Here is a 20,118-nt window from a genome sequence, read left to right as displayed (position 1 = left end):
CATCTGTCCCTAAACATCCTGTTTGCACCCTTAGTGCAGCGGGAACACCGGCCTGGGACCAGCTGTTATCTGTTTGCCTGACCTCGGGCAGAGGCATGGGCCCAGGGATGTCACAGCTTGTCTGCCTCTGGGGGACCCTGGGCTGTGTGGTCCTGGGCTGTTGATGGCGTTGCTGGTAGCAGCTCCTTTCCTTGTCACCAGCTTGGGCTTCGTCCCAGCTCTGCCCTTTCTCTTCTTGTTGCTTCTACTGCCTGTGAAAGTTTCTCTTCCAAATGTTCTACTGGGCGTGACCAGTGGCCACTCCCTTCCCTGTGGTTCTGGGCCGATTCAGTCTTTCTTAGACTCCTACACTTCGAGAGTAGAAGGGGCCTTAGGATGCCACCCACTCCCGTGGTTGGGGTTTTCTGCCCGTTACTTCTTCCATTGGAGCTGCTCACTTTATTTATATACTGAGCTTCCATTGGAGGCTGCAATCACAAAAGGGGTTTTGTGGTTTTTCAAAAATTTGAAAATAAGAACATAAAAACATTGGAAAATGACTTATGAGGTTCAGCCCACCTGTTTTACAGAGTGACAGGCTGAAATTCTCCAAGGAGGAAGCACTTGCCTAGGACACTTAGTAGCAGAACAAGCCTGTGTTTTGTTTTTTCCCTCTCTTTTTAGCCCTCTTTTGGGGGTGTATCTGGGGTCCTAGTCTTTCTAGAACCACACACTTGCCACAGTGTGGCCTCAGGCCTTGTTTTCTTCTAGAGATCTTTCTAATGTCATTATGTGTCTGATACTGTTACTTTGTAAAAGTTCTTGTGTCAGAGAAGATACATCCTTATTGTAAAAACAAAGAAAAAGGAAGGTACAGAAGTGGAAGTCCTTCCTCCCGCTCCAGGGATAACTTAACAGTTTGGTGTGTATCTTTCCCACCCATCTTCTATATATTTATAAATATATAGGCATGCATGTAATATACATGTTCTTCATTTTTTTTTTTGTATTTTTTTTGTTGTTTTTTTGTGTGTTCTTCATTTTTTTTAAAAGCCCAGGTGAAAATCACATAACATAAAATTAACCACTTTAAGGGACACAGTTCAATGGTATCTAGTCCATTTAGTACAGGTTGTATGGCCATTGGCTCTGTCCAGTTCAGAACATTTTCATCATCACCAAAGGAGTGCTCATACCTTTTTTTTTTTTTTTAATTTATTTGGCTCCGGGGTCTTAGTTTCGGCATGTGGGATCTAGTTCCCTGACTAGGGATTGAACCTGAGACCCCTGCATCTCCGGAGCATGGAGTCTTAGCCGCTGGACCACCAGGGAAGTCCTTTGGGTTATTTTCCAATTAGTTGAATTCTCCAGCTATGATTGTGGATTTATCTTTTTTTTTTTTTCTTTTCATTTCTGTCAATTTTAGCTTCATCTAGTTTGAAGCTCAGTTATTGGATGTATGTGTGTTTAAGACTGTTGAATGTTCATGACAGATTGACCTTTTATCGTCATGGAGGGTCTTTATCTCTAATAATATTCCTGTCTGGAAGTCCATGTTGTCTGGTATTAACGGAACCACTTCAACTTTCTTGATATTAGTATGAGTGTGGTATCTTTTCTCCGATCATTTTATACTTGTCACCTTGGTAGGAACTGTTTATCTGTGTCTTTTTATTTAAAGTGTTTCTTATAAATATCCTATTTCAAATCTTGCATTTTTATCCAATCTGACAATCTCTACTTTTTAATTGTAAGCATATAGACCTTCTAACATTTAAAATAATTATTCGCATGATTGAGTGTAAGTCTGCGATCTTGCCACTTATTTTGTGTTTCTACCATTTGTTCTTGTTGTTTTTTAATGTTTGTTTATTTTTTTTATTTTTGGCTGTGCTGGGTCTTCGTTGCGAGCAGGGGCTCACTCTCTAGTTGGGATTCGTGAGCTTCTCGTGGTGGTGGCTTCTTGTTGCTGAGCACAGGCTCTAGGTCTTGTGGGCTTCAGGAGTTGTGGCTTTTGGGCTCTAGAGCACGGGCTCAATATTCATGTCGCGCGGGCTTAGTTGCCCTGCGGCCTGTGGAATCTTCCCGGATCAGGGATCGACCTCCTGTCTCCTGCATCGGGAGGTGGATTCTTTCGCGCTGAGCCACCTGGGAAGTCCCTGTACTATTTTTCTGAATTCTTTCGTCTTTTCTTGCCTCCTTTTGGGTTTGTTGAGTATATTAAGTTCAAAGAAATTAACAAAAATGTTTGCAAAACCTTATCTTTTCCCTCTCCCCTCTCTTTCAGTTTCTCTTCCAAAAACCTGTCGTCTTTTCTCTTTCGCTGGCAAGTTGCCCCTGCCTGTGAGGCTTCCCTCTGCATCGCTAATCCTTGCGTGCTTTTTTGGCTGTCTCATCTGTGCTGGGTGGTGATAATCAATGATGCTATCAGCTGCCCCAGCTACAGAGCCCCATGGCTGGTGTTGCTAACACATTCCAGCGGCCCAGGGTTCAGAAAATCAGCACATTCCAGCTCCTGTCTCCTCCTGCCTCCTCTGTCCCCCGGGAAGAGGTGTGACAGACAGGAGCAGGTCCGCAGGACACGGAGGCTGCGGTCCTCCCTGTTCCTCCCTGCCCTCCTCCTCCCCAGCCCTCCAGCGCCAAGTGAAAGTGCCCACCCGCCCCAGGGCCTGGCTGCCCTGGGTACCAGCTTCCCCCCAGGCCAGCTGCCTCGCTTCCGCTGGCCAGCCCCCACTCCTGACTTGCCCTCCTGCACCCACAGAGGAAGCCAGACTGGCCACACAGTGAGTTGAAGCCTTAAGTACCCACCAGGGGCTGCTCTGCTCAGGCCACAGAGTCCTGTGCGGTGCTTCTTTGATTTTGTTCTTTTTTTTTTTTTTCTTTAAAGGGCAGGAGCGATGCCGGTTTGGGAGGGGTGGTGGTAACTAGATCTCGGTAGAGGGAGATTTCCTGGGATGGAAGAGGAGGAAGGGCTGGGGCCCTGCTGCTTGTGCAGGCCACCCCCCCCACCCCCCATTGTGCTTGGCAGTGGGGGCGAGTCGTGAGTGCTCACTAAGTGGCATGGACTGCGGGGGTGAGCAGGTCTTGGTGATGGACGGGCTTGGCATGGCTCTGCTGGAGGCAAGGAGGTAAAGATGGATGGAGACAGCCTGCCTGCCCTCGATAAACTGGTAAACTGTCACAGACTGGTGGGACCTAGGTACTCCGGCCGACAGTTTCTGCCAGTTTGCTCCTGTAGGGGATATGCACGGTGCTTTGGGAACTCAAAGGAGAGGAGCTTGGAATTCTATGCCGGAGATGTAGTCATGGAGGGCTTCTTGGAGGAAATGGTACCCTAAACTGACTCTTTGATGTGGTTTATTTATTTACTTATTTTATATTTCTTAAAAAAAAATTGTTTCATCATTCTCATTGCTGTTTTTATTTTTTGGCTGTGCCATGTGGCATGTGGGATCTTAGTTCCCTGACCAGAGATCGAACTGGTGCCCCCTGCACTGGAAGCACAGAGTCCTAACCATTGGGCCATCGGGGAAGTCCCTAACGTGTGTGTTTTGACTGGAGTCTTGACTTTTAGAAAAGCCCCCCACTTTCATTGTTTATATAAATCACAAGGATTTCTATAATAAGATATGGGAATCTCTTACAGAGTGCTGTAAGACTTGTACCTTGTTGGGGTATCCATCCCCAAATAAGTGTTGTTTTCTCTCTTTCAACAGCCATGTTCTCTCTTTCACTTCACCCATGAAGTGCATGTTTGACTTTCTTTTTTAACGTTTCATATGAAAACGACAGACTACCTTAATTTATGTGTGCTTCTTCATTGTAAATAGGCTTGCTTCCTGCCTGGATATTTTTGTGCCTCCTTGTTCTACTCATTAACTACTTTTGAAGTTTTAATCTATATTATTTCTACTTTGTTTTGTGTACAAGGGGGAAAATGAAAAAGCTGGAATCCCCTCACTCTCCAAAATGCTTTTTTTCCACACTAAGATTTGGGAAGCTCTTACAAAAGAGGCACCCCCCCACCCCCAACTCTCCAGAATAAAAACCATGCATTCCTTTTTGTTTAGGTAGGCAGGGCGGATCCTCTTTATCCTCGGGTTGCAGAAGAGGAAACTGAAGTCTTGAGGAGTCTCTGGGGATTTAGTGGTAAAGAAGACAGGAGGGTGGTCTAGGCGGCTGGTGCTGTGAATGCAAAGGCCCAGAGGGAGGAGGCTTTGTGTGTGTGATGATGAATTCATGGGCTCTGCTTTGGCACCGTGTGGCATCCCAGTTGGATCTTACAGGCTCATCAAACTCAGCCTTGAGCCACGAGGCCACCACTGACAGCCACTAACCTTTGGTTCCTCGGTGGAATGGCAGTCGGAGTGGGGCCGGCCTCTGGAACACCCAGTCAGGTGTAGAGCCTCTGTTGGGGCAAATCCTTTCCCAGCTCAGCCAGGGTGGAGCCCAGGGCCCGTTTTGAAGGGCTTTTCCACAAGAGCATGGGGCCTGAGATTTCAGTGTCCCGGGCCTGCTGGCCCCAGCGGTGAGCCCATGTGCTTGTGTGACAGGAAGGACCTGGTTCCTGTGATAACACACCGGATCTGGCCCCTCTTCCGGAGGGGAGCCATTGGGGGGATGGAGCTGGCTCTTATTTGGATCCCAGGGCTGGACTTGGGCCCTGGGGAGCAGGGCAAGGGAGGGCTGAGCACCCCGAGAATTCCCCAAGCCGGCTGCAGGCAGTGCACAGCCTCCCCACACCCAGCCAGAGCACACAGGCGTGCTCGTTCCCAAACCTCTGCTTCCTGGGCCCCGGAGAGATTCAGAGGCAGCTTGGCCAGGGGAAAGGAGAGACCTCAGGCTTGGTAGCCCCGGGGCTCTGCCTGTCCTAGGTCGTCACCTGCCCCCGTCACCCTGACCCTCCCATGCGCCTTCCTCCCCACAGCCCTGCCCCTCCTCCCACCTGCCCTGTCTCATCTGGTGGATGGCCCGTCCGCCTGCCGGAAACAAACGTGGGAGGCATCCTGTTCTCTTTCCTCACAGCCGCTTAGTTACCAGGTCGCCTGGATTTCGCCTAGTTTTATTTAGAGCACTGAGGCTCCCCGGCCGCCTCGGGCGCGCCCCACCTCCCTCGGGGCTCCCCTGCACATGCTGATGCACCAACACGAGCCTGGTCCTGTCGTTCCCGCTGCCCTGCCGTCTGCCCCGGTACGTCCAGACTCCACAGCACCTCCCGCTCCCCTCTTTCCCCAAGCTGGGACTTGTGCTCTGGGGTCCGGCCCTCTCTGTCTGCCTGGCTGCGTCTCACCTCTGCCTATGTTCCACCCTGGGCCTGGGAAGGAAAAAACCCTGCTCCTTCCCCTTGGCCCCGATTATGCCGGTCTCCCACTCAGCGCTCTGTGGGAACAGACATTGTCATATTTTGGCCGTGCCGCCCAGCGTGCAGAACCTTAGCTTCCCGACCAGGGGTCGAACCTGCGCCCCCTGTAGTGGAAGCACGGAGTTTTAACCGCTGGACCACCAGGGAAATCCCCAGACACTGTACTTCTGTCACCTTTGTGCCCAGCGTGGTGTTTCTAGACACTTGTCAGGGCCACCAGAGGTGAAGGTGAGGTGGCTCCCAGGGAGAGGGATGGAAGGCCAGGGGGAGGCGAGTTCTGGGGAACCCCCCTCCCACCCCTGTGATATTGGAGGCTGTTTTCAGACCCAGTCTACAGATGTGGGACTGAGCTCAAAGAGGTGCAGTCCCAGCAAGTGACAGAGCCAGGACTTAGACCGAAGTTGTTCAGCTACAAAACTCACACTGCATTCTTGCGGCAAACTCACGTACTTGCTGAGGCCGGTGGGTGTTATGAGTGGGTGGAGTAGGCCCAAAAGGAAGGGTGCTGGATTTCAAGGGACAGCCAGTGGTGGCCCTCCAGGAACACAGACGTGAACTGCTAGCTCTTGTGACTTCTCCCGGGAAGCCAGACATTTTGGCTTTTGGGTGAAACCTCTCAGTTTCTTAAGGCTAACTCAGATTTCTTTCAAAAGCACAAACAGGGACTTCCCTGGCTGTCCGGTGTTTCGGGCTTTGTGTTTCCACCGCAGGCAGCACGGGTTCAGTCCCTGCTCAGAGCACCAAGATCCCACAGTGAAAGGAGAAAAAGCACAAACAAGCACAAACACATCCAGGGCCCTGTGTGGCTGGCTGGGGCCTTCATACCTCGGGCCGGTGGTCTCTGCCATGTTCTCTGTTGCCTCATTGAACCTGTGCCCACCTTCCCCTGGTCCTGCTGCCTCTAGAGTTTTCTCCAGAAGGAGAAGAATCAGAGTTCCTGACTTAAAAGAGCTGTTGCGAGATTATCTGGGCCAACCCTTAGCCATTTATGATTCCTGTCTCACCAAAAAGGTGGGTAGGTACAGACAAGTAAGGCCCTGTGAAATCAGAGTCTGTGCTCCCTGGTCGGAGCCGCTGGGCTCAGCCCTGCTGCCTCACCCCCAGCAGCCGTGGGCACCTCCTCCCATCTGCCACTGTCTGCCACCACACTTGCCGGTGGCGCTCATAAGGGTACCGGCCCTGGGATCTTGCCTCAGAGGACCCGGACGTTGGGCGAGGGTGCCAGGGCTGTGCTCTGAGCCTGACTGTTGAAGTTTGTGTCTTCCACGTGGAAACAGGCGTCCTTGTTCACAACCAGTGACAGCTGACTCCTCTCATCCCAGCTCCTGTCTCAGCTGGATGTGGGGTGGGACAGTGGAGTGAGGTCAGGCACCCCTTCCATTTACAGGCAACCCCCCACCCCACCCCGATTTCCTGCCAGGGAGGGTTTCCAAAGAGGAAGATGTCACAGTTCAGGGTACAGAAGGAGGGGTGGATGCGGACAGAGTCGCGCTGCTTTTTTGTGTGTGTGTGTAATTTTTCTTTTTTTATTGAGGTGTGGTTGCTTTATAGCGTTTCAGGTGTACAGCAGAGTGACTTAGTTATATATTCTTTTTCAGATTCATTTCCATTATATGTTATTACAAGATACTGAACACAGTTCCCCTGTAGCATACAGCGTGTGCTCAGTGGGTCAGTCGTGTCCGTTTCTTTGCGACCCCATGGACTGTAGGCCGCCAGGCTCCTGTGTCCATGGGATTTCCCAGGCAAGAGTACTGGAGTGGGTTGCCATTCCCTTCTCGAGGGGGTCCTTTTTAATCCCTTTTATATTATAGTGGTGTGGATCTGTTCACCCCAGACTTATCCCTCCCCCGCTTTCTTCTCTGGTAACCATGTGGAGACTCGTGTTTTAGCAAAGGAGAAACAGGCGGTGTTAAAGAGGGCAGGAGCGGCTGTGCTTGATCAGCGCGCCGCCTTCCTGGGTGACCACTTCCTTTCTGAACGCAGTGGCAGGCAGGAGGAGAGGCAGCAGCCCCAGCGGGCAGTTCTGTCCAGGTCGAAGGTTGCCTGGTTAACCACAGGGCTCCCCAGTTTCCCATGCAGCTGTTCAGGGCCAGGGGCACAGCAGTTCTTATCCTGTGCATTCTCGGCAAGTTTAGACCAGCCTTGTCCAGGGCAGCTGTGTGCGGCCAACGCCACCCCCCAACACACACACACACGCGCGCGTGCGCGCGGTGCACAGCACCCCGCTGGGCTGAGTGCGCAATGCGAGATCCCGTGGTCCTGGCTTGGGCTGTCCCCTCCTCCACCGTGGGTGGCCCTTCTCCTTGGCCCCCTCAGAATAAGAAAGCGTTCTCTGCAAACCGCAGAACCTAGCATCCTATGGAATGAGTGATAGAAATGGTCTCCCTGAACCATCACCCCCAAAAGAGACAGTCTCTAACTTCCAAACAAAATTCTGGAATACTGTGGTGTGAGGACATTTGGGGCCTTCCTGTGTGATGTTTCAGGGCGTTACAGTTGGCGCCTGCTCTTGTCACCTGTCCTGGCTCTGCTGGGTTGGGTTCCCAGAGCCCCAGATGTCTCCTCCACTAAAATCCAAACCAGGGCTGAGATGGATCCTCCCCCCGATTCATCTTCTGATGTCACCAGCTGGGCGTGATCGAGGGAGGCCAGCCTCGCCAAGCCAAGCAGAGCCCTGGGACCCTGTCTGTTTCATGATCTCCAGGGCACAGACGTCCCTGATCAATTCTCCTGTGAGACCTGTTATCTGCTTGGCTCCCTGCCTCCGCTCTGGGGTTTCTTGCTGGTGGACTACAGGGTCTTCCCCCCTCCATCCTCCTCCTCTGTTCCTTGATGCCCCTACATGTGAGCCCTTCCAGCGAGACCGACAGGCCACAGAGGTCCCTCCCTCCCTGAGAAGGACCCTCAGCAAAGTCTCTCCCTCCTTTTTCACTCTCGCGGTTTCGCAGTGTGACTCTGGCTAGCCAGCGCTGTGAGGACTGCGGCCTCCGTCCGCTCCCTCCCCATCCAGGAAGAGGCTGGTTTCCCAGCGCAGAGAGTGGGCAAGGATCTGGGCTTCCAGGGAAATCTGCCCTGTCCTCCTAGGGGTGGTGGCTGAAGGCATCTCTCCTCTGTACATCAGCGATGCTGGAGGGACTGGGACAAGGTCGGGGGCCCCTCCCTTCCTAGGGAGGAGCCAACACGCACTCAGCTGGCCCGAGAATTTTGTCTTGCCCCAAACCAAGTAGATGGCTTTCAAACTGGTGAGACTGGGAAAACCAGGGCTGGATGGCATAGAGGCTTCTAGGGAAACGAAAGTGTCATTGAGGTCACGTGGGGGCCAGTTGGCCCTGGCTCTTTCTTGGCCCATCTGCCCCTTTGTCTTTGCTCTTGACTTTCTCAGAGAGTGGTTCCAACTGTGCTCTGCAGCGTCACACCCTCCAGATGACACTCATGGCAGATAAGGATCAGGAGCTGCCCATCCTTCTTCCGGAGGTTGCTGCCTGGGGTTCTGAGCCCCTCCCAGCCCTTTCTCGCCCTCAAGAAATCGTGTTGGGACACACGTGGGTGAGGCCAACGTTGGCGAACCCGCTGTCAGTGTATTCTCAAAAAGTAACAGCAAAGAAAGTAGCAAGTGTCCGCCATCTGTGGTCCTGAGCTATAGACAGGTGGTGGCACGCCTCAGGCTGATCGATCCCACATCACGCGCGAGATTCTTTGTCCCTCTTTTAGTTGGCTGTTTGGTGCCTTCAGAGGAGCCCTGCCTGCCTGCCTGTCTCCTGATGATTCTCCTGCTTCCTCTCCCTGCTTCTGGTGGAGGCTGGGGAGCCTCTGAGCTCTCTGAGCCCCGGGCCCCTCCCTTTGTCCAGATAGAAAAGGGTGGAGGTCAGCGCCTGCCCCTGGGGTAGCCCCATCTTGGGTCATGATGTTCCAGTGGGCTAGTGGGCATGGGACAGTGGTGGTGGTGGGGGGAGCGCTCTTGCAAATAGACACCCCCCAAGCCCCCAGACAGCAAGTTAGAACAGGGAGCTCCCTGTGCCACACCGAGGAGGGAGAGACAAGAAGGGAGGCCCAGAGCACGGGCTCCCAGCAGTGGTGGGGGTGGAGGGGCACCTCAGTGGCCAGGCTTCTTGGATGGCTTCAAGGGCACTGGAGACGGGGGCTTCGGAGAGTGGTGACAGGCAGAAGGAGGGACAGCTGCCCGCGCTGTTCCCCTCACAGTGGGGTGTTACCGAAAGACTCAGGGTGAGCTCTGTGGCCAGGCAGAGCTGTCCCCGTGGGGGTGGCGACTCCGCCAGGCCGCCGGGTGCACTCCTCAGGTGTCTCCGAGCCTCCTTGTCCCATTCCGTAAAATGGGGGCAGCGCCCTCTGCCCGTGTCCGGGGGCGTGCACCCCCCCCATCTGAGCTTCCTTCAGGTCACGCAGCCCTGGCTTTGGGTCCCCTCGGGGCACTTGGCAGGGCTTTGAGCCTCGGTGGCAGGGGAAGGGCCGCCCTGCCCTGGGCTCCTCCAGTTGTCCCAGTTCCAGGTTCAAAGTCACAGGGCTTTCAGCCCGCAGTGGCCTGGGGGCGGGGCCGCGAAGCTTTGAAGCTTCTCCACCAGGGCCTCTGTCTTCGCCCGGGAGTGAGTCGGAGGCTCCTGGGCTCAGCTGATGTTCTCCGAGGAGGACTTGGAATGAACCCGAGGCACGGAGGGATGAGGTCAGTGGTTTTGCTCGGCAAGGAGGCCCGAGTCAGTGACAGACCTGTCACAGCTCCCGGGATTCCTGGCCGCAGTACCCGGCTCCCCTCGTTCTCAGGGTGGGGCCGTGGGTTTCTTTCCTGAGTCTCCTCCTGTCCCAGAGAACCCAGGAGGTTCTCCCCCTGCGGTGGCTTTCGTATACTCATTGATTTCATTGATTCCTTACCCTGCACTTTGTGAGGTGTCTGAGCAGCTAAAACCCAGAATTGCCACTGGGAGCAGGCTGAGAGCACTGTGGATTTGAACGTGCCCCTCTGCTGCCCCTCTGTACTTGGAGGCCCGCTCTGTCCACTGAGCCACACTGCCATGTGGGCTGGGATGCCAGGAGGGGGCTTCAGAGAGCTGTGTGGTCAGCAGCTCTGCTCCCAGCACCCTGTGGGCAGCCACGTCTATGGTTTGGACAGGATGACTCCGCGGGCTGCTTAAATGTCTCCTGAGCCCTCACCACGAGCACGTGCAGAAGGGTGCTTTGACACCTCAGTTTTTAATCTCATGGTTCATTGGCATCGGACTCCATAAAAGTAGCCTTTCTAGCAGTTTAATTTATATTTTGATCGCACAGGGTCTTCATTGCTGTGTGCACAGACTTTCTCTGGTTGCGTGAGCGGGGGCAGCTCTTGGTTGCGGCGCGTGGGCTGCTTGTGGCGGTGGCGTCTCTCGTTGCGGAGCACGGGCTCTGGGCGCATGGGCTTCAGCAGTTGCAGCACGTGGGCTCAGTAACCGTGCCATGAGGGCTTAGTTGCTCCAAGGCACGTGGAATCTTCTCGGCCCGGGGGTTGAACCCATGTCCTCTGCATCGGCAGGCGGATTCCTGTCCATTGTACAGTAGCCCTTTAATTCAAGGCAGTCGTCTCAGTTTCTTGCTCCTGAGTCAGTTTGATCCTGAGAGGGTGTTCTGGGTTTACCCCCAGCTGACTACTGTGCCTCTGGCCTCCACATGCCCCCTGGGGGTATGGACATCCCTGTGGGTGGTGGGGGTGGGGGAATATGTTCAGTATTGTGAATAAAGGCACATAGATGGGGAGAGGGACGAGGGGGCCCAGTTTGGCTGCAGAGGCAGGTGGCGGTGAGCAGGCCGAGGACGAGGTAAAGGCTGATCGGGACTGTATTCTAAGAGGCTCAAGGCCAGAATGCCAGCCCTGGGGGTTCCAATCTCACCCCGCAGGCAGAGAGGGTCGTCAGTGGCCGGGCATCGTGAGTCCCCCTTGCTTGACACATACTCAGTCACCACCCGAGAGGCTCACGAAGGGCCTCGTGCTGTGGATCTGTGGCGCAGAAAGGTTCCTGCCCTCAGAGGGCGAGCTGTCTAGTGGATGCACACGCAAGGGTGGGATTATCAAGAAGTTCATGTGCTGGCCTCTTCTGCAAGGGTTAGAGTCGGGGAATGCAGGGCAGGGGGCTGCCGGCGAGTTCGAGAAGGGGCTGAGGATGGATTCGGTTGCCAGTCTTAAGTGATTGGCTTCCTGTGATAAAAAGAAAGGGAGGCAAGTAAAAGGACGAGGGGGGCTTCCTTAGTGGTCCAGTGGTTAAGAATCTGCATTCCAATGCAGGAGGCATGGGTTCTAGCCCTGGTCAGGGAACTACTATCCTACATGCCCTGAGTTGCAGCCAAAAAGTGGGGAAAAAAAAGAAAGGGGAGAGGCCCAATGAAGGAAGAACTGATGGTGCTTGATAGTGACATGTGGGGAGCTGGGAAAGGACCCGCAGGCTATCACAGGTGCTACGGAAGAACAGGGAAAGGCTGGGAAGTGGCCCAGCTTCCAGAGATGGGGAAGCAGGGACTTGTGCTTCCCCATGAGCCGCCATGAGCCGCGTTTGTCAGTCAGAACTTGACTAGCTAGAGTGGGTAACTGGTGCTACGAAATCCACAAACATCGGGAAAAGGCTGCAGCTCGTTCCTGGAACACAGGCAAACTTCTGAACTTTCTGCTTGGGTCTCTGTAGGGCGGATGACTCACTGCAGAGCCCCTCCTAAGCTCTGTTGATGATCAGCAGGGGTGGGAGGCCCCCGGAGCCGCCCTGCTCTGCAGCAGCCCGACTTGCCTTGAAGAGCCCAGATTGCAGGCGTGGATGGCCTGTGAAATAGCTGAGAAAAACCCCAGCCTCTGAGCTTCCAGGGTCCGAGGCTGTCTGTTTCACTAGTTGTGTGTAAATCCACATGTCACCCTTTGAAGAAACCGCAGGGTGAGCCTGGAGTTGGACCCTAGATGTGACTTTAGAAAAGTCCAGAGTCTCCGGGTCACCTGAGGAGGTGGATGAAATCTGACCAATGAAATTCGTCCACGGGGTTGGGCCCCTCTGGAGGAGGGCGGGGCCAGCTGATGCTGGACTCAGATGAGTTATTTACAACAGGAACGAGACTTGGCCGTCCGGGCAGCCTGGACCTGCTGCTGTGCCCGTTGTGGGTGGTGGAGATGTGCAGTGTGTACCTGGGCGGCCTCGCCACCTGTTGCTACTCAGCCTGCTGGAGCCCCCTCAGAGGGCTGGGTCCCGGGGCTGGGGGCGCCCTGCTTGGGTGCCTGGTGCAGACGGGGCCTGGCTCGGTTGGCTTCTGCCTGGAGCTTGGGGTGGCCCCTGGGCGGCCTTTGCTCCTTTATTCTCTCGTGTCTCTGATTACCTGTGCTCTGTGAGCTTGGGCGCCACCCAGGCACCCAGTCGAGAGTCGGCCTGCCTGCCAGCGCACTCGTTGTATCAGTCCCTGCAAGGAAGGGCAGGCGGGAGATTGTCCTCCGAGGCAGGTGGGAAGCCCAGGGAAGAGCCGCCTTCTCCACAGGGCCGCCTCCCACCTCTCGGGGCAGCAGCCTGGAAGACTCCGGCCTACTCCCCTGGTTTCCTGTGTGTCACCCCCAGCCCGCCCTTCCTTCAGGGCCGAGAGGAAAATGCCAGTTCCTGTTGAGTGAGGCATGAGTCAGCGGAGGGGAGGGGTAGCTGAGTCTTCATAACCTCCAGGCACAGCTATTAAATATTTAAATGACACTCCAGTATTGATCGTTTCTCCTCCTGGCCCCTTAGGGAGCACAGTTTCCCTGTCTGGGATTCAGATAATAGCAGTATCTTGGATTTAGACAAACTCCGAAGAGCTCCAGGAAAGTTCTCTATATAAATCTCACCCGAGATTATATCGTCTCCTCCTCCTCGGAGCTTGCAACCTGGCGTGGGAGCCAATTGAGTCTGCTTATTTTAGGCACCTGGCAGGCTGGGCCCACTGCTTTCTCTGGCTCATGGCTCCTCCATCTTCTTCCTCCTCACTGTCCTGTGTCTTTCAACCCTTCATGCTAGCTGCCGGGGATAGGGCACCCAGAGCTTAATTTCTTGGAGAGGAGACATTGGTTGACAAAAAGCCAGAACCCAGATCGGCAGGGGAAGGTGCCTCCGAGAGACCGAGTTCCTAGTCAGGTCCTAGCCCAGGCTTGCCGGGGCTGGGTGGTGCAGAGCGGACCTGGCTGAAATGGTCGGACTGGCCCTTCCTAGTCCCAGATCTGCCTGTCCTCCCAGGACAGTTATCAGGATAAATATACCCAGCTCCCCATTCCTGGGGAGTTACTCAGCAAGCAAAAGTGTCCCGCCACCATGGATTAGATTACCTCTGCCCCTACTGCTCATGTGCTCAGGGCTGGGGGAAGGGAGGGGAGACCCGCCCTCCCGCCGCTAGCCTTCCTAATCTGGAAGTCTCAGCAGAGGGGGCCGAGAGATGAGACCATCCCCATGGAGGGGAGCTGGCCCTGTTGTTCATGCGCCCCTTTCCTTAAGCAGGGCCGAGCCCCACTCCCTGCTTGCATCCTGAGCTCGGGCAGCTTCTTCTTAGACCCTCGAGGTGACTGAGGCTACCCCGGTGGTCAGCAGGGCGGAAACCTCTTGCCCGGTATTCTGAGCCCAGCAGGGTGGGCAGGCCAGAAGGCCGGGCCTCTCCAGGTCTAGCGGGGAAGGGACTTGCTGTCTCTGTGAGAGGTTGGGTCTCACCATAAATGGCGGGGAGGGACGGCTGGCCCTGGGCCACTGGGACAGCCTGTACCGGAGCTCTCAGGGCAGGATCCGCTCCACCCTCCCTCGGCTTCTCAGCTTCTAAGGAGACACCTGCCTGGGCTGTGGAAGCTGAGTTAAAGTGGCCTGCAGAAAGAAGGTGGGTGAGCCCAGCCTTGGAAAGATCTTGTTCCTGTTGAGAATACAAGGCACGTCAAGGTGGGGTCTTTCTGGTGGCCAAAGGACCCCAGCTCTTTCAAGTCGGCCTAGCGTTGGTGGGCGGGGCCTAGCTAGGGGGTGGCCTGTGAACTCTCAGATGCGATGATGCTCCCGTGAACCTGCCCCAATTCGGAGACCCGCTGGGGTGGCTTCTCCAGTCGTGACTTTGTTCCCCCCCACCGCCGAGCGGTGCCCCTCAACTGCAGATCCGAGAGTGCGGCACCCTTGGCCTTCAGGAGTGGGCCAGGGTGGGAAGCACTCTTCTCCTTCCCATCCGGGCCTAACCATCCCTGTGGGCGGGAACCGAGAGTGTGTGTGTGTATCCGCCTGCCCGTCTGCCCATCCAGAGACTGTGCTAAAGCGGGCACTTTATATCCACTCCTGTAGTCCTTATTCCTGTGAGTCAGATGGTGAAATTCCCATTGGACAGACAAGAAAATGGAGGCACAGGAGCAGTTAAGCAGCTTGGCCTGGCCGAGCAACTCGGCCATGGAGCAGAGTCTGTGTGACTCAGAACCATCCCCTGTGTGAATTCTAACATCTAAAGTCCTCAGAGCCTAGGACGGGGGAAATGACATTGTGCTGGGCTCCCCCGACCCTGCCTCCACCCCCGCCCCCACCATGAGGGATCACGGCTGGCCTTTTATCTCACTCTCTCTGGCGTCCGGCCAGCTCTAGGCCTCTGATCTTGATAGTCGTTATCACATTCTAAGAAGTGGCCAGGCTTGGGTAGGAGGAAGGCAGGCTTGTGAAAGAGGCCTGGCTTGTCTTTAGACTCCAGCTGGGGGTGGAGGTGGTTAATGGCTTCTCTTTAACTTCTTATTGAGTCAGCCCAGGCCCTGGGAGCTGCAGCCTGGGGGAGAGATCCCCTATGTTGGGGGCATCAGGGGGTCCTCCCACCCCAGAGTCCCCCTCCCGTCATCCCCACGTGTCTGAGCTGGTTTGGGAATGTGAGTGGCCCTGGAATGCAGGCAGACCGGCCCCTGGGTCTCCTCCCTCCCAGGGCAGAGAGCCTGGACACCTGAGTGTTAACCCCCTCAGGGCGGCAGACCTAGCGGCTCCCACTCTGTCCTGAGGATTGTGCTCAGCCGATGGTTACTGCAGCCAGCTCGGAGAAGGGCCTGTCACCTTGGCCTGGCTCTGGTGCGCTGTGCCCACCCAGATACCTCCCTACACCTGGGCAGCTCCAGCCGAAGCCACCACCTCTCTGAACTGCTGCTTAGGTGCAGCCACCGGACTCTGGAAGCCAGGGCTTGTGCCTGTCTCTCTTGGGTTCCCGCGGGCTCTTGTGGCACTTTTGAGTCTCGCCTTCAAGTGATATATGTGCTTGCAGACTTGGCACCCGGGCCCTGTTGTGCTCTTCCTTGCAGCCTGCTCCATCCTTCCAGCTTAGTTAGGCCTTTCTGGCACTGAAACTTCCCCGGTGTGCCCGCCTGTGGCCAGTCAGGGGCTCCGGGGTCTTCCCCTGGCTCTAAAATTCCGTGATTGCGGCGCGGTATAGCAGCAGCAGCGTAGCAGCAGCAGCAGCATACCTTTGGTTACTCCCGGCCGTGGAGAGCCAGTGGGTGAATAGCGCCCCCTGGTGGCAGTAGAGGATGGTGCCCACCCTTCCGCCGCCAGGCGCCGCTGGCTGGCCTTTGCCTCTGGTGGGCTGGAGATTTAGCGTTAACACCCTCCACCCACAGTGTGAAAAGGAGAGACTCAGAGACCTTGTACACCTGTACCCAGAGACCCTCTCCTTGGATGGAAGTGCCAGAGCCTGCATCAGCTGATCCTCGAGGCAAAGCGCCTGCAGAATCTGGGGTGGTTTCCTCCAGAAGAGGACTGGAAAGCCCCTGAGAGATCTCCTTCCCCAGGGTGACCGGGGCCCTCCTGGTGGCTCTGACTTGTCCCAGAGTGCTCAGGCCAGGACCCAGAAGCTTAGTGGAGTTTGAGGCCTTCCTAGGCCCGAACTGCTTCAGATGCTCCCTCTGTGTGGATGAAAGGCAGCCTGCGAACACATGGGAGGGAGGGTGTCTTCTTGGACACCCTCTCCGGGGCATATGTTAAGCAGTCTCTGAGCCTGCCCCTAGGGGATCCAGAGCTGGCGCCAGGCAGTAACTCTAGCTGAAAACTGGGGACCCCCCCCCCAGCTCAGACACCTTGGGGCGCTGCCTGAAGGCGGACTCCATTGTCCCGTCCTCCACCTGCCTCCTCTGTTTATTCAGGCAAGGGAGGAGTTTGCTGAGCCTGCAAGAAGACTTTGGCTCGGCACCCTTGTGCAGCCTCAGGGGAGATAGCAGCCCCAGAAACACAAAGTAGAGGCCAGCGAGTACCCCCCACGCCTCCTATGTTCCCTGATCTTCCTTGAGGTGCCTGTGGGGGGTTTGGTGGAATCCGCAGCCAGACGCGTCCCTGGACAATGATGGGGCCCTTCTCTCTGACATCCAGATGTTTCACTTTGAGTGTTACTTTATTACTTTGCTCTTCTCTCTTCAAGGTTGCCCTTTTCTTGTCCTGCCCAGATCCTACCCAGAGAGGACTTAGGAGGAGGAGTCAGCACTTGGCACCCTCACCTGGCCTCCTTGGAGGAAAATCTTTTTTTTTTCTCCTGAATTTCTGAAGCAGATGACACGTGATGTTTGCAGCCCCCTCCCATGTCCTGTATCATCTGCTCTCCCTTGTAAACCTCGAACCAGTGCTGTCAGGTGGGGGCCAGGCGATCTGCACTGTGGCCATGGGCAGGGTGGACAGAGGCGCTGGGACTGACCTCAGGTCTGGCTCGACTCCACAGCATTTGCTCTTCTCCATCCCCCGGCACTGCACCTTCCAGCCCACAGAGGTAGCTGCGTTGAAAAGAGCCTGTTTAAATCATAAACCAATCAGCCAGACTCGGAGTCAGCTCATGAACGAGGCGGGGGAAGGCGTTTGGTGCAGGGGCGGCAGTGTCCCTAGCTCAAAAGCTTTGACAGGGAAGGTTCACCATCTGTCTTTGATTGAGTGGAGCCCGAGAGACCGCGTTCAGGTCCGAGCGGCGTCCCTTCAGTCAGCTCACGGCACGGGCGTGTGCCTCTAGCTCTCTGAGCCTCAGTTTTGCCATCCACACTAGTGGTGTTGTAAGGAGCGAAAGCGGTGACCCAGATGGCCCTCCTAGTGCGTGGCGGGCCTTCAAGCATGGCAGCTGCTCCTGTTACCCTTACTGGACTTGCACTTGTTGCCAGCTCTGGGGGGCTGGCTCTGTCTGTGGTGGAGAAGGAGGACCCCCATCCCCCTGCTGGCTTGGGCCCAGAGGAAGCCAGGGACGCCTTATGGAGCCAAGGCAGCAGGTGTGGCCCTGGAGAGGCCACTGGGATTGGCCCTGGAGGCTAGTTCCTTTTCCTCTGTTACCTAGACACACACTGACTCCCTCTAGTTCCGGTTGCTACAGACAGGAAGTCAGATGTCTTCCAAAGGACCTGGAGGGGGAGGGGGACCTGCAGGACCTGACCTTCCTTGGAACAAGCTTCTGATCAGCGGGGCTAGGAGCCTGGGGTAGGTGGGGCCAGGCCAGCCTTGGGTGTTGGAGATCAGGGCAGGCAGCTGGGAGGTGGTGTGGGCCCGCAGACCCGGGCCCTGGGTGAGGCCCCTGCTTCCTTCTCACTGCCTCTGAGCAGGGGTAGGGTTTGGAGACTGGGTCACCAGGAAGGACCAGACTGGCAGCCCTGGAGCTTGGGCCCCGTCATTCAGGAAGCTGTGCCGTTTAAGCCCGGCATCGTCTTGTGATCACTGCAGCCTCTTGCGGGGCAGATTTTTGGTTTTTTTGGGGGGGCCTCCGAGGAGTCATTCCTGTGACGCACTGGACTTTGTTATGGTGGCAGCGGTGGGGGAGGGGGGCAGTCCTATCACCTCTTGAAGTTGGTTTCCCGTCTGTAAAGGGAGGGTGGGAATTCCAGCCTCGTTAGGAGGGTTAACAGAGACCATGGATGCAGTGTGCTGAGCACCAGGCCCGTTACTAGTAAAGGGCCATGAGCCGGCCATTGCTTTCCGAGGAGGGTTATCACCAGGCCCCGACCCCAATGGGTCAGCACTGGGGTGAGAGTGAGCTGGTGGTGAGCACAGGGCAGGGCATGAATAAGGGCATGGCATGTTGGGCCAGGCTGGGGCAGCTGAGGGTCTCAGGAGGGGAGGGTCAGCAATTCCTGACCCCACCCCCTCCCCCAGCTGTACCTTTCTTGTCTGAGGACTGGGGAGATGCAGAGGCCCCCTCCCCCCATTGGTTGCCTGGTGCCTGGGTAATGGAAGCTCGCACTCAAGGCCGATCCAGCTCCCTAGCTGCTGTTCAAAGCAGAGTAGTGGGGCCCTGGAGCCTCTGGGGCCAGGCTGCCTGCCAGGCTTCAGCAGAAACAGCCTACAGAGCAGTCCTGCCTGCCCCTCTGCCAAGGGGGTAGGGAGCGGCATGCCAGCCTTGTCCTGGCCCCCACCTCCCTGGTAGCCCCAAGACTCGGGAGGAGCTTGGAGCCCGAAGTTCGGCTTCTACCTGGTCAATAAGGCAGGTACCACCCCTCCAGCCTGTGGGCTGAGCTGGCTGAAGCTCCTGGGCATTAAGTGCGGACCTGGCCCCTCCCTGTGACGTGGGGCCCCTCCCACCTGCTCTGTCTGCCTTGCCCTGTGGAGTCAGGCAGGCATTTCTGACTCCCAGCCAGCCAGCCGCACAGCCCTGTCGGGGAGGGAGCACTGGTACCCAGCTCCCAGAGGTAGGAGAGCCCCGGGGGGCGGCCCTGGAGCCCCCAGAGCGCCTCCTCCTTGGCCAGGAGCCGAGCTCTGGGCGCTGACCTAGCCAGGCTGGTCTGGGCTAGCACCTTCCTGCCCTGGGGCTGGTCTTTTCTCCCATGGGTGGGGCCAGCGCTCAGAAGTTGCTCGTTAACTCTCGGGTGCAGGCCCGGAGGGTGCTGGCCCTGGAGGCTAGTTCCCAGGACCCCTCTCCCTCACCCACTCCCCGCCCGCTCTCTGCAGACGCCCTGCTGGCGGACCTGGAGTCCACAACCTCTCACATCTCCAAGCGGCCCGTGTTCTTGTCTGAGGAGACCCCCTACTCCTACCCGACTGGGAACCACACGTACCAGGAGATCGCTGTACCCCCCGTCCCACCGCCCCCATCCAGCGAGGCCCTCAACGGCACGGTTCTCGACCCCTTAGACCCCTGGCCACCCAGCACCTCCCGATTCACCCACCAGCAGGTAAGGTGGGGGATGGGGAGGGCTCAGAAGTCAGCTTCGGGGCCAGTGGAGCGGGTCTGGCAGGGGCTCCGGGAGCCCAGGAAGTTGGGGGGCGGTGCGCGGCAGAGGCAGGAAGCGTCTGGCCCTCCCCACCCAATGCCACGTGAAGGGACAGTGACCAACTGTTAATCACCTGTCTCCTGGCCAGAGTGTGGAAACTCCCTGGTGAGGCTGGCCGTGAGCGGGAGGCTCCCGGGGGTGATTCGGGCTGTTCCTTCTCCACCCACCCTGCCCCCTGGGGAGGCCCTGAGCACCGTCCTCCCCACAGCCTCAGTCCTCATCCCCCGTGTACGGCTCCAGTGCCAAGACTTCCAGTGCCTCCAACCCCCAGGACGGCGGCGGGCTCCCGTGTCCCCGAGCTGGCGAGGAAGACCACGTGTACAGGTGCCAGCCCCTCCCCCTGCCCGTGGATTCCACACACGCTAGGCTGAGTCAGCCAGCCGAGCCTGGGCCAGGGCGCTGGAGGGGGGTGGGGGTTCCTCCTTGGGTCCTCGGGTTATTGTGGAAGGCCTGGTGTGGCCTTATCTGCCGTCCCCATGCAGCCACTGGGCTGGGTGTCACATTGCCCTGCATGGAGGAAGTTTCAGGAACTGAAGCAACGCTTCCTTTCTCCTCTTGCCACATCCCTTCCCCACGTTCTGTC

General features: G+C 56.6%; 1 protein-coding gene across 11 annotated transcripts in view; it reads left to right on the top strand.

Annotated features, from left to right (window-relative positions):
- Window positions 1-20,118, top strand: part of PXN (paxillin) — a 42,945-nt gene that overhangs the window by 11,608 nt on the left and 11,219 nt on the right. For 4 of the 11 annotated variants that reach the window (XM_069558178.1, XM_069558177.1, XM_069558172.1 and 1 more), the window contains exons 2-3: window positions 19,213-19,436; window positions 19,744-19,859. In XM_069558178.1, the coding sequence (XP_069414279.1) occupies window positions 19,213-19,436; window positions 19,744-19,859 (340 nt within the window). Of the gene's footprint in view, window positions 1-4,963; window positions 5,170-9,881; window positions 10,023-14,031; window positions 14,183-17,611; window positions 17,752-19,212; window positions 19,437-19,743; window positions 19,860-20,118 lie in introns of those variants that run through there. The other 7 variants (XM_069558182.1, XM_069558179.1, XM_069558173.1 and 4 more) reach the window with 7 other exon arrangements.

Source organism: Ovis canadensis, chromosome 17 (genome assembly GCF_042477335.2).
Source record: "Ovis canadensis isolate MfBH-ARS-UI-01 breed Bighorn chromosome 17, ARS-UI_OviCan_v2, whole genome shotgun sequence".
Classification (NCBI taxonomy): Eukaryota; Metazoa; Chordata; class Mammalia; order Artiodactyla; family Bovidae; genus Ovis; species Ovis canadensis.
The sequence above is the reverse complement of the archived record's forward strand: the minus strand, read 5'-3'. Positions and strand labels throughout refer to the sequence as shown.